General features: G+C 48.6%; 1 protein-coding gene across 1 annotated transcript; it reads left to right on the top strand.

Moving 5' to 3' along the window:
• The first annotated feature begins 413 nt into the window (after positions 1 to 413).
• On the top strand, positions 414 to 1,607 carry LOC123107526 (putative cyclin-F1-1). Its single transcript, XM_044529507.1, has one exon. The coding sequence runs from the start codon at positions 480 to 482 to the stop codon at positions 1,296 to 1,298; it is 819 nt and encodes a 272-aa protein (XP_044385442.1). The 5' UTR covers positions 414 to 479; the 3' UTR covers positions 1,299 to 1,607.
• The last annotated feature ends 10,699 nt before the right edge of the window (positions 1,608 to 12,306 follow it).

Genomic DNA, 12,306 nt, shown 5'->3' with positions numbered 1-12,306 from the left:
ACTAGATGGTATTGACAAAAACACTATTGGATGGTACTCCGTACGTACTATCGTTTTGAGCTCATTTCTGACACACGTATAGCGGCGCAATGGTCGACGGCAGCCGTGCACGGTAGAAACACGAGTGTCCAACAAGCTCATATATCCTGAATTGCGTGACATGTGGACCTGGTGCATTACGTCGACTGTAGATGCCAAAATGGCTGCACACACACCCTTGTATTGACGCCACGCAATAACATGCAGCTCAGAATAAGAACAAAAAATCAAGAAATAATGCAAGTCCGAGTCGGTACGAGAATTCCGAAACCGAAACGTCGTGGATCTCAAACCCGGTCAGAATACTTGCTTCCCGTCGATAAATAGATGGCGCAATGCGATAGCCAAAGCCCGCTTTCCTTCGTCGGCTGTGGAGAGACAACTTTCCTTCCACCATCGGCGACGACTCGACTGCCATCTCCCAAGTCGCTGCGTGGCCAATGCTGCTCCAGCCGATGAACGACCCGCGGCAAGCCGCCGTCCCGGCCGTTCATCCCGTCTCTTGGGTCATGGGCGCCCGACGAGAAAACCTGGGGCTCAAGTGCGCGGATCCCTACCAGCCCGACGTCGACGCGGACCTCCGGGCCAAGGAAAGGGACCCCAGGGAGCACCCTGACGCCGACTACATGTCCAAGATGCAGCAGGGCCACATCAGCCCATCCATGCGCGCCGAGCTCGTGCTCTGGATGGACGCCTTCGCCCGCCACCTCGGCGGACTCCCGGAGGGCACGCTCTGCCGCGCCGTCGCCTACCTCGACCGCGTCTTGTCCGTTCGCCCCGTGCCGGCCCACGACGAGGCGCTCCAGCTCGTGGCTGCCGCCGCCGTCTCCCTCGGGGCTAAGCACGAGCAGTTCGCCAGCGGGCGGAGGCTCAACGCCGAAGTCGTCGAGGCATTCCTCGGGACCACCGTGCACGTGGTGGAGGAGATGGAGTGGGAGCTCTTCATGGATCTCGGCTGCGCCATGGACGGCCCGACCGCGTACACCTTCGTCGAGCACTTCACGAGGTTCTTCCAGCGGGAAGACGAGCTCCTGGTGAGGTCCCTGGCGCTTCGGCTGGTCAACCTGACGTTGCCGTTTTTCGGGTTCGTTGGACGGATCCTGCCGTCCGCCGTGGCTGCATCGGCGCTGTTCCTCGCCAGGCAGATCCTCGGCGTGCCGTTGAGCGACGATCTAGAGGAGGTGACGGGGTACAAGGCGGTGGACTTGATGGGTTGCATATGTGCCTTAGAGAAGCTGCTTCCTAGGAAATTTTCCTAATCTGTAAATGACGTGCTACAAGGCCATGGATGAACTGTGCGTGCGATCGATGCGCCTTTGCAGATGTCGTTATTTTTTAACCCTAATCCAGACAATGTAAGTAGATGCGATTACTGCATGTATCATGGATGAACAAAAATCGTATTCTTTATGGGGATGTTTATAGGAATTTAATTAGTTACACGATGGAATTCAAAATTAAGTCCGACCTCTCCGTTGTCATTCATTATACTGCCTGTGTGATATGAGTCTCAAATTTTGATAAGTGTAAGGGTGTGTTTAGTTTTTGTCACGGGATGAAACCGTAATGGGCCGGACCCATCCCACGGACCATTCTCGCATTTGGTTCGTCTCAGGAACAAGAACCCACCGGTTCCGGGAACGGCATATTCTCCCATATTCCCGAACCCTTGAAAATGAGCGGATCACGCGGAACGGCTTTGAAGCGGAAAATTGAGCAGTTCTGGCACCTAGCGGCAGATCGCTAGCCGCTTGTCCTGTCTAAAGATTAGTGCAGCACTGTGCAATATAAAAAGCTAGTCACTTTGCTTTGAGAATACACAGCTATCAAACATGTCAATACGGTAAGCGAGGTCCCACCAGAGCCAGCTTTTAATCCGATGGTACAGGGTTTGCATGCATGTGTTGCCAATCTCCCTCTTCTCTCTTCCAAATTAACTCATCCATTTATTTCACCTTTAGTAACTTAAATCATCCATATCTCACAAACCAAAATTTCGATTCCAACACTTTATATATATTTGAACTCCTGTCGCAAAGACCTTTAAAACAAGACCGATTTTGGATACATTTTAAATAGGTTTAAAATTCATGACACATATATCACATAAATCATATCTATTTCAATATCACATTTTTGGGAAACAAATACTTCATTCTTCTGAAATAAATAGTTACACATTCAAAAAATAATCAGTTTCATAAGATGTCATTTCGGTTTCATATTGTTTTCATTTTCATAACCCACATTTCACTTTTCATAAGCTTGTTTCTTAAAAATGATATCTATTTCAATTCCACATTTTTGAAATAAACTATTACACATTTTTAAATAATCATTTTCATAAGTTAACATTTCAGTTACATATTATTTTCATTTTCGGAACCCACATTTCACTTTTCACTGGCTTGTTTCATTAAAATCACATCTATTTCAATTTCATATTTTTAAAATAACATGTTTCACTCATTTTAAATAAATAGTTACACATTTCCAACTAATCAATTTCACAAGTTGACATTTCAGTTTAATATTATTGTCATTTTCAAAAGCCGCATTTCACAAAAATCACATATATTTCAGTTCCACAATTTTCAAATAACGCATTTCACTCTTTAAAAAAAGTTACACATTTCAAAGTAATAAGTTTCACAAGTTGACATTTCAGTTTCATATTGCCTTTTACTTTCAGAACCTACATTTCACTTTTCACTGGTTTGTTTCCCCAAAATCACATTTATTTCAATTTCACATTACTAAAAAATCACATTCCATTCTTTTAAATAAACCGTTACACATTTTAAAATTTTCAATTTCACAAGTTGACATTCCGTTTCACGTTTTCTTACTTTCGGAACCTACATTTGACTTTGCACTAGCTTGTTTCACAAAAATTACACCTATCTTAATTTCACAATATTGAAAAAGCACATTTTGCTCTTTTGAAGTAAATCCTTACACATTTCATAATTTTCAATTTCACAAGTTGAGATTTTAGTTTCACATTTTTTTTCACTTTCAATAGGTGCATTTTACTTTTCACCAGCTTCTTCCATAAAAATCACATCTATTTCAATTGCACTTATGAAATAACTTATTTCACTCTTTTGAAATACAAATGTTAAACACTTCCAACTGATTATTTCACAAGTTGACATTTGAGTTTCATATTTGGGTTTAATACATTTATGTAAAAATGCTATTCACATATTTCTAGTGAAATAGGTTAGGTTCAGATTTTTCTAGTGAAATGGTTTATTCCACGTATAAAATGTGAATCGTCAAAAATTAAATGTGTTTGAAATATATCCAAAATTGGTCTAGTTTTAAAGTTCTTGACGCCAGGAGTCCAAATATATAAAAAGTTCCAAAAACGAGTCTATAGTTCAAAAGATATGATTGATTTAATTTTTCTAAGATGAATAAAGTCTATGGATTTGTTCCGTAGAGTGGGAGGAGAGTCTTGCATGCGTATTGTCCCTGACAAAAGGTATATTTTGGGGCCCATTATGCTACCATTGATTTGATTAAAAATAGAAATACAAAAAATATATTAGTGCTATACATCTAGATGGGTCATACCATCTCACGAATCTCAGAAAAAGTGGACGGCCTCAGATTTACTGGTACATGACCTAACCGCGCAAAATGACTTTGCGAGAACGGCTTCTCTCCCTCGACTTGCACAACACCCTCTCGCGACTCTCCCTCTCTCGATCTGAGCCGCCGCCATGCGAAACCAGCTCAAGACCTCTCCGGTGCCGGCTGTCCCTCGTGCACCCGTTGTCTCAAGGTCTCTGCGGCACGGCTGTCCCTCCCATCCCTGTCATCTCGACTCTCCCATGATGTGCAGTGGCGGCGACGGCGCGATACATCAGGGGAAGATGCAAAATGCTGCAGGCGAGGCCGGGGAGGCCATGCTGCCAGCGTCGCGCCGCCGCGCTTGACGAAGGAGCTGCTCCCATCGCTGGCCATTGCTCCATGCTCGCGCTTCATCTTTTCTTTTCTTATCTTAACAGTTTTATGTTACATTATATTATATGGTTGTCAGTATGCACGGCATATTTTGTTCCATCTGCTTTATGCCTGTTGGGATGCGCTGCATAAACGGTGTTCTTGTTGTGCTAGCGGGTTATACTATTACTGTGGATTATTTTCACCCTCAGAGCCTGGAAATGAGTGAAGCTGTTCCGCTGGAATGACACCTGATGACCAATTTAGTCTTTTGAAGATCAGATGCGCCACATCCGTGAAATCTTCGTCCCAAGGGACTGTCGTAATTATGTGTTCTGCAAGGAATTTGGCACTGGTACTATTGGCATTTTGGTGAAAATTTTGTGATGTAATTCAGTGCATTAGCCTGTGTTGGAACACGTCATCAGGTCCACCTCAGAGTGGCTAACTGCTAGACCGCGTCCTCTGATGGATCACCAGAGCGTGCACTTCATGCGCACGCCCACGATCGCACGCAAGGCATGCTCGGCCTGCGAGCCGTTGTAGCTAACGATCACCTCCTCATGTACCTCTCTCTCTCTCTCTCGTGTAAACTGCATATATATACCCCTCGAGGGATGAAATACAAGTGTGGTCTTTTGCTTCATTACTTAACTTGGTATCAGACGCAACCGATTCTATCCTCTCGCTTCCGCCATGCATTGGTTCCTTCGCCGCACGCGCTCCGGCGGCGACCTCGACTCGCCGGTGACCAACCCCTTCGCCCCCTTCCCTCTGGCCGCAGCTCCTCCGCCTGCGCCCCTGGCGACCCCTGCTCCGCTGGTCGCGCCTCGCGTGGCGCGCCTCCCACCTGACGTCCTCCGCGTCAAACAGTCCGTGCCCGAGGCCACGCCACGCGCGGCGCCTGCCGCGGCTGCTCTCCGCACGGCCGGCAGTGAGCTGGTCTCGCGCCTCACCCTCGGCGCCCCCGACACCTCGCGCCTCGACACCGGCCCCTCCACCAGCACCGCGGCCCTCCCCGCCTCCATCGCGCACCACTTCCACTGCAAGCTCGAGCTGAAGACGGGTAACTACTCTAAGTGGCGCCAATTGTTCTACTTCATCTGTTGTCGCCACAACGTGCAGCACCACCTCGACGCGGTCGCCGTGCCGCTCCACCAGAGCGTCGTGTGATGCAACGACGACATCACCATCGTGCTCTGGATGTACGAGGTGATCTCTGAAGATCTCCAGGACGTGGTGATGTCCCCGGAGAGCACCACGCGCAACGTCTGGGTCCAGCTCCACCTACTGTTCCGCGACAATCAGCCGGGCTGTGCCATCATCCTCGAGGCGGAATTCCGCAACACGGTGCAGGGCGACCTCTCCATCGCCGAATACAGTAGGCGACTCAAGGCTCTCGCCGACGCGCTCGGCGAGGTCGGCGCCGTCTTCGACCAAGCCCTCACCCTCCAGCTCATTCGCGGACTCAGCCGTCGCTTCCAGGTGATGGCGACTCTCCTTCCGATGCAGGACCCCTTCCCGTCCTTCGTCCAGGCCCGCTCCCGGCTCCTCATGGAGGAGCTCTCCTCCAATGAGCGGGCTTGCATGGCCGGGCGGGGCATGGGCGCGCCGACCGCGCTCACCATCGGGAGCGGCCCCGAATCCGGCGGCGACCGCACCAGCACCACCTCCAACGACAAGGGCAAGGCTGCCGCCCCCTCTCCTCCCAGTGACAGGCAGGCGCGCGGGCGTGGGCGTGGACGCGGCCGCGGGCGCGGCTCCCCCGGCTCATCTTCTTCAGGCGTCTCCAACGCGGCCGGCCGTGGTGCTCCTGCTCCTTCCGCGAGCGTGCGTCCATGGCTGGGCTACTTCGTGCCCTGGGACATGCCCTTCCCTCCCCAGCCGCTGCAGCTTCGTGCGCCGTGGTCCGCGCCCAACGCCGTCGGCGTCCTCGGGCCCCGTCCACCTCCGCCGCACCAAGCGTACCCCGTCGCGGCGCCCTCACCCGCGGGCAGCCCCTCCTGGGAGCAGTACCACCAGCTCAACGCGACGCTCCACAACCTGTCCCTCCAGCAGCAGCAGCACGCCGACGCCGCCCCGGACTGGATCCTCGACACTGGGGCTTCCTCCCACGTAGCTGGTAAGGCGTCCAACCTCACCTCTTGTTCTTCCCTATTACTGCATCATTCTCAAGGCATCACCGTTGGGGATGGATCTCGCCTCCCTATCACCGCCGTCGGCCGTGCCCAACTCTCCTCTTTCACTCTCAATGACGTCCTCATCACGCCCTCTATCATTCGCAATCTCATCTCTATTCGTCGTTTTACCATTGACAACTTTTGTTCTATTGAGTTTGACCCCCATGGTTTCACTATGAAGGACCTAGCAACGGCGCGCGTCATGATGAGGTCCAATAGCCATGGCGACTTGTACCCGTTCTTCGGCAACATCGGCGTCCAGCATGCTCTCTCCGTCGCCGACACCTTGTGGCACCTCCGCCTAGGCCATGATACGTCTCCGTCGTATCTATAATTTTTGATTGTTCCATGCCAATATTATTCAACTTTCATATACTTTTGGCAATTTTTTATACTATTTTTGGGACTAACATATTGATCCAGTGCCCAGTGCCAATTCCTGTTTGTTGCATGTTTTTTGTTTCGCAGAATATCCATATCAAACGGAGTCCAAACGGAATAAAAACTGACGGAGATTTTTTTGGAATATATATGATTTTTGGGAAGAAGAATTCACGCGAGACGATGCTCGAGGGGCCCATGAGGTAGGGGGGCACGCCCTGGGGAGGGAGGCGCTCCCCTGACCCTCGTGGCCACCCCGTAAGGCAGTTGATGCCCTTCTTTCGCCGCAAGAAAGCTAATTTCCGGATAGAGATCGTGTCAAAATTTCAGCCCAATCGGAGTTACGAATCTCCGGGAATATAAGAAACGGTGAAAGGGAAGAATCTGAGAACGCAGAAACAGATCCAATCTCGGAGGGGCTCTCGCCACTCCCGTGCCATGGAGGCCATGGACCAGAGGGGAAACCCTTCTCCCATCTAGGGAGAAGGTCAAGGAAGAAGAAGAATGAGGGGGGCTCTCTCCCCCTCGCTTCCGGTGGCGCCGGAACGCCGCCGGAGGCCATCATCATCACCGCGATCTACACCAACACCTCCGCCATCTTCACCAACTTCTCCATCACCTTCCCCCCTCTATCTACAGCGGTCCACTCTCCCGCAACCCGCTGTACCCTCTACTTGAACATGGTGCTTTATCTTCATATTATTATCCAATGATGTGTTGCCATCCTATGATGTCTGGGTAGATTTTCGTTGTCCTATTGGTGGTTGATGAATTGCTATGATTGATCTAATTTTCTTGTGGTTATGTTGATGTCCTTTGGTGCCCATCATATGATTGCGCGCATGGATCACACCCTAGGGTTAGTTGTATGTTGATAGGACTATGTATTGGAGGGCAAGAGTGACAGAAGCTTCAATCTAGCATAAAAATTGATGCATACGGGATTGAAGGGGGGCCAATATATCTTAATGCTATGGTTGGGTTTTACCTGAATGAACATTAGTAGTTGCGGATGCTTGCTAATAGTTCCAATCATAAGTGCATAGAATTCCAAGTCAGGTGTAACGCCCTCGATGCGGCTATATCTCCCACGTGTCGAAGCACGACTTAGAGGCATAACCGCATTGAAAGCAATGTCGCAAGTGAGGTAATCTTCACAACAACCCATGTAATACAATAAGGGAATAAAAGTAACATAGTTGGCTTACACTCGCCACGTCACACAAATACATAAATAAGTCATTACATTCATCCAATACGCTCAGGGTCCAACTACGGAACCAAAATAAAGATCAACCCCCAAATGCGACAAAGTCCCCGATCGCCCCAACTGGGCACCACTACCGATCATCTGGGAAAGACACGTAGTAACGACGAGAGTCTTCATTGAACTCCCACTTGAGCTCGGTCATATCATGTGGAACGGTATCATCGGTCCCTGCATCTGGTTTTGGAAGTAAACGGTGAGTCACGAGGACTCAGCAATCTCGCACCCTCGCGATCAAGACTATTTAAGCTTATAGGTAAGGTAAAGGTATGATGTGGAGCTACAGCAAGCGACTAGCATATATGGTGGCTAACATATTCGCAAAAGAGAGCGAGAAGAGGAGGCAAAAGCACGATCGAACAATTATGATCAAGAAGTGATCCTAGAACAACCTACGTCAAGCATTACTCCAACACCGTGTTCACTTCCCGGACTCCGCCGAGAAGAGACCATCACGGTTACACACGCGGTTGGTGCATTTAATTAAGTTAAGTTTCAGGTTATCTACAACCGGACATTAACAAATTCCCATCTGCCCATAACCGCGGGCACGGCTTTCAAAAGTTCAAATCCCTGTAGGGGAGTCCCAACTTAGCCCTGTAGGAAATATGCGCTAGAGGCAATAATAAATTAGTTATTAAAATATTTCCTTGTTCATGATAATCGTTTATTATCCATGCTAGAATTGTATTGATAGGAAGCTCAGATACATGTGTGGATACATAGACAACACCATGTCCCTAGTAAGCCTCTAGTTGACTAGCTCGTTGATCAATAGATGGTTACGATTTCCTGACCATGGACATTGGATGTCGTTGATAACGGGATCACATCATTAGGAGAATGATGTGATGGACAAGACCCAATCCTAAGCCTAGCACAAAGATCGTGTAGTTCGTATGCTAAAGCTTTTCTAATGTCAAGTATCATTTCCTTAGACCATGAGATTGTGCAACTCCCGGATACCATAGGAATACTTTGGGTGTGCCAAACGTCACAACGTAACTGGGTGGCTATAAAGGTACACTACAGGTATCTCCGAAAGTGTTTGTTGGGTTGGCACGAATCGAGACTGGGATTTGTCACTCCGTGTAAATGGAGAGGTATCTCTGGGCCCACTCGGTAGGACATCATCATAATGTGCACAATGTGATCAAGGAGTTGATCAGGGGATGATGTGTTACGGAACGAGTAAAGAGACTTGCCGGTAACGAGATTGAACAAGGTATCGAGATACCGACGATCGAATCTCGGGCAAGTACAATACCGCTAGACAAAGGGAATTGTATACGGGATTGATCGAATCCTCGACATCGTGGTTCATCCGATGAGATCATCGTGGAACATGTGGGAACCAACATGGGTATCTAGATCCCGCTGTTGGTTATTGACCGGAGAACGTCTCGGTCATGTTTGCATGGTTCCCGAACCCGTAGGGTCTACACACTTAAGGTTCGATGATGCTAGGGTTATAAAGGAAGTTTGTATGTGGTTACTGAATGTTGTTCGGAGTCCCGGATGAGATCCCGGACGTCACGAGGAGTTCCGAAATGGTCCGGAGGTAAAGATTGATATATAGGAAGTATGGTTTTGGCCACCGGAAGTGTTCCGGGCATCACCGGTAGTGTACCGGGACCACCGGAGGGGTCCGGGGGTCCACCGGGAGGGGCCACGGGCCCCGGAGGCATACATGGGCCAATAGTGGGAAGGGACCAGCCCCTAGGTGGGCTGGGGCGCCTCCCACCAAGGCCCAAGGCACCTCCTAGAGGGGAGGGGGGCAAACCCTAGGGCAGATGGGCCTTAAGGACCACCCTAGGTGCGCCCCCCTCTCTCCCCCTTGGCCGCAACCCTAGATGGGTTTGGGGGCAGCCGCCACCCCTAGGGAGGCAACCCTAGATGGGGGCACAGCCCCTCCCCTTCCCCTATATATACTTGAGGTATTGGGGGCTGCAAGACACACGAGTTCCTCTCCTTCTTGGCGCAGCCCTACCCCTTTCCCTCCTCGTCTCTTGCGGTGCTTGGCGAAGCCCTGCTGGAGTACCATGCTCCTCCACCACCACCACGCCGTTGTGCTGCTGCTGGATGGAGTCTTCCTCAACCTCTCCCTCTCTCCTTGTTGGATCAAGGCATGGGAGACGTCGTCGGGCTGTACGTGTGTTGAACGCGGAGGTGCCGTCCGTTCGGCACTAGGATCTCCGGTGATTTGGATCACGACGAGTACGACTCCTTCAACCCCGTTCTCTTGAACGCTTCCGCATAGCAATCTACAAGGGTATGTAGATGCACTCTCCTTCCCCTCGTTGCTGGTTTCTCCATAGATAGATCTTGGTGACACGTAGGAAAATTTTGAATTTCTGCTACGTTCCCTAACAAGCCCATCACAAGCTCTCACGGTCAACAAAGGATATTCCTTCTCCCAAGACAATCCGATCAGACTCGGCATCCCGGTTACAAGACATCCTTGACAATGGTAAAACAAGTCCAGCAAGACCACCCGCTGTGCCGACAAATCCCGATAGGAGCTGCACATATCTCGTTCTCAGGGCACACCGGATAAGCTAAGCGTATGGGAGCCAACGTAACCCAAGTTGCCATGGGACGGCCCCACACGGTGCTCTGGGTTGGACCAACACTTAGAGAAGCACTGGCCCGGGGGGGTTTAAAATAAAGATGACCCTTGAGTCCGCGAAACCCAAGGGAAAAAGAGGCTAGGTGGGAAATGGTAAGACCAAGGTTGGGCCTTGCTGGAGGAGTTTTATTCAAGGCAAACTGTCAAGGGGTTCCCATTATAACCCAACAGTGTAAGGAACGCAAAATCCGGGAACATAACACCAATATGACGAAAACTAGGGCGGCAAGAGTGGAAAAAAACACCAGGCATAAGGCCGAGCCTTCCACCCTTTACCTAGGTGCATTAAGATAAACAAGATAATATGGTGATATCCCAACAATAAACATGTTCCAACAAAGAACGATCTCCAATCTTCACCTGCAACTAGCAATGCTATAAGAGGGGCTGAGCAAAGCGGTAACATAGCCAAACAACGGTTTGCTAGGACAAGGTGGGTTAGAGGTTTGACATGGCAATTCGGAGGCATGATAAGCAAGTGGTAGGTATCGTAGCATAGGCATAGCAAAAGAGCGAGCATCTAGCAAGCAAAGATAGAAGTGATTTCGAGGGTATGGTCATCTTGCTGCAAAGTTCTCAGAGTTGCCTTGATCCTCGTAAGCGTACTCAACGGGCTCCTCATTCACGTACTCGTCTCCCGACTCTACCCAAACAAGAACAACAAGCAAAACGAACACAATCAACCACGTGTAATGCTCAAATAACATGATGCAAACATGGTATGATATGCGGGATGCGATATGTGATGCATAGGCATAATTTGGAAAGGAATGAATGAACCTGGCCTCAACTTGGAAATCAAAGAGTACCACTGGAAAGAGGAGTTGATTTCGGTTGAAATCGATATAAAGATCACCGGAATCGGATGCACGGTTTGGAAATGACAAGCAAAACAAATATGGCACCGGTCTGCGATAAACAGCAAGTAGCCATCTAAATGCATCAATATAAATATGCTACAACACTAAAACATAGCAAAAAAATACATGGCAGGGATCCACTCATGATGCTTGACAAAAAATGAACACTGAGCTACGGCTAATTCACTCATTAACCGGTTCAAACAAGCATGGCAAAAGTGCAAAAGATAACAGATTTCAGACTTAGAGAAATTATCATCATATCAGGAATTTATCATCAGGAAGCAAAGTTTAGATCATGATAACTACATGCTACAGGAACATATGATGGCAAATCAAGACATGGAATGAAGCTACTATAAGCATATAACAAAAGTCCCTTAGTGACCATGAGCCAAAAGGGATCAAAAAATACAATTGCAACCATGTGAACATAGCAAAAACATAAACAGATCCAGACTTAGTGAAAAACTGGAGCATGCAAAACAGTTAACGAGTAGGCATGTTTACGAGCTCGATGCACTCACTACAAAGCATTGCATGACAAACTAAGCATACCTCCATCAAGAAGACATGACATAGAAGCTAGACATGGCAAGAACAACAACATAGCATGCACGGATCAATAGCAACAGTCTCGGCAAAATTGCTAAACCTGTTAACAATCTGCCAGGAACATTTTATAGCAAAAGTAGAGCTCGATTGACTCAAGCTAGGGTGCTCCATAAATGCAAACAAAGACATGGATGGATAGATCACCACAATATCTACAAAACATCCTTACTGATCATGCTCAAAATAGGCACGGATCACTAGGAAACCACATGAACATATCGCATAAAAATAAAGACAAGGCAAGGACTTAGAATAATCCTAAGTCCCTGAAATCAGCATCGTTGAGTAAGCTACTTTGCATGCTTGTGCTAGTCACCACATAGTGTTGGGGAACGTAGTAATTTCAAAAATTTCCTACGCACACGCAAGATCATGGTGATG

This window comes from Triticum aestivum, chromosome 5A, assembly GCF_018294505.1.
Source record: "Triticum aestivum cultivar Chinese Spring chromosome 5A, IWGSC CS RefSeq v2.1, whole genome shotgun sequence".
Taxonomy (NCBI): domain Eukaryota; kingdom Viridiplantae; phylum Streptophyta; class Magnoliopsida; order Poales; family Poaceae; genus Triticum; species Triticum aestivum.
Note: the sequence above shows the minus strand (reverse complement) of the source record. Positions and strands in the feature narration are given on the sequence as shown.

Coding starts and splice junctions, on each gene's coding strand:
- LOC123107526 (XM_044529507.1), top strand. CDS start 480: ATGCTGCTCCAGCCGATGAACGACCCGCGGCAAGCCGCCGTCCCGGCC.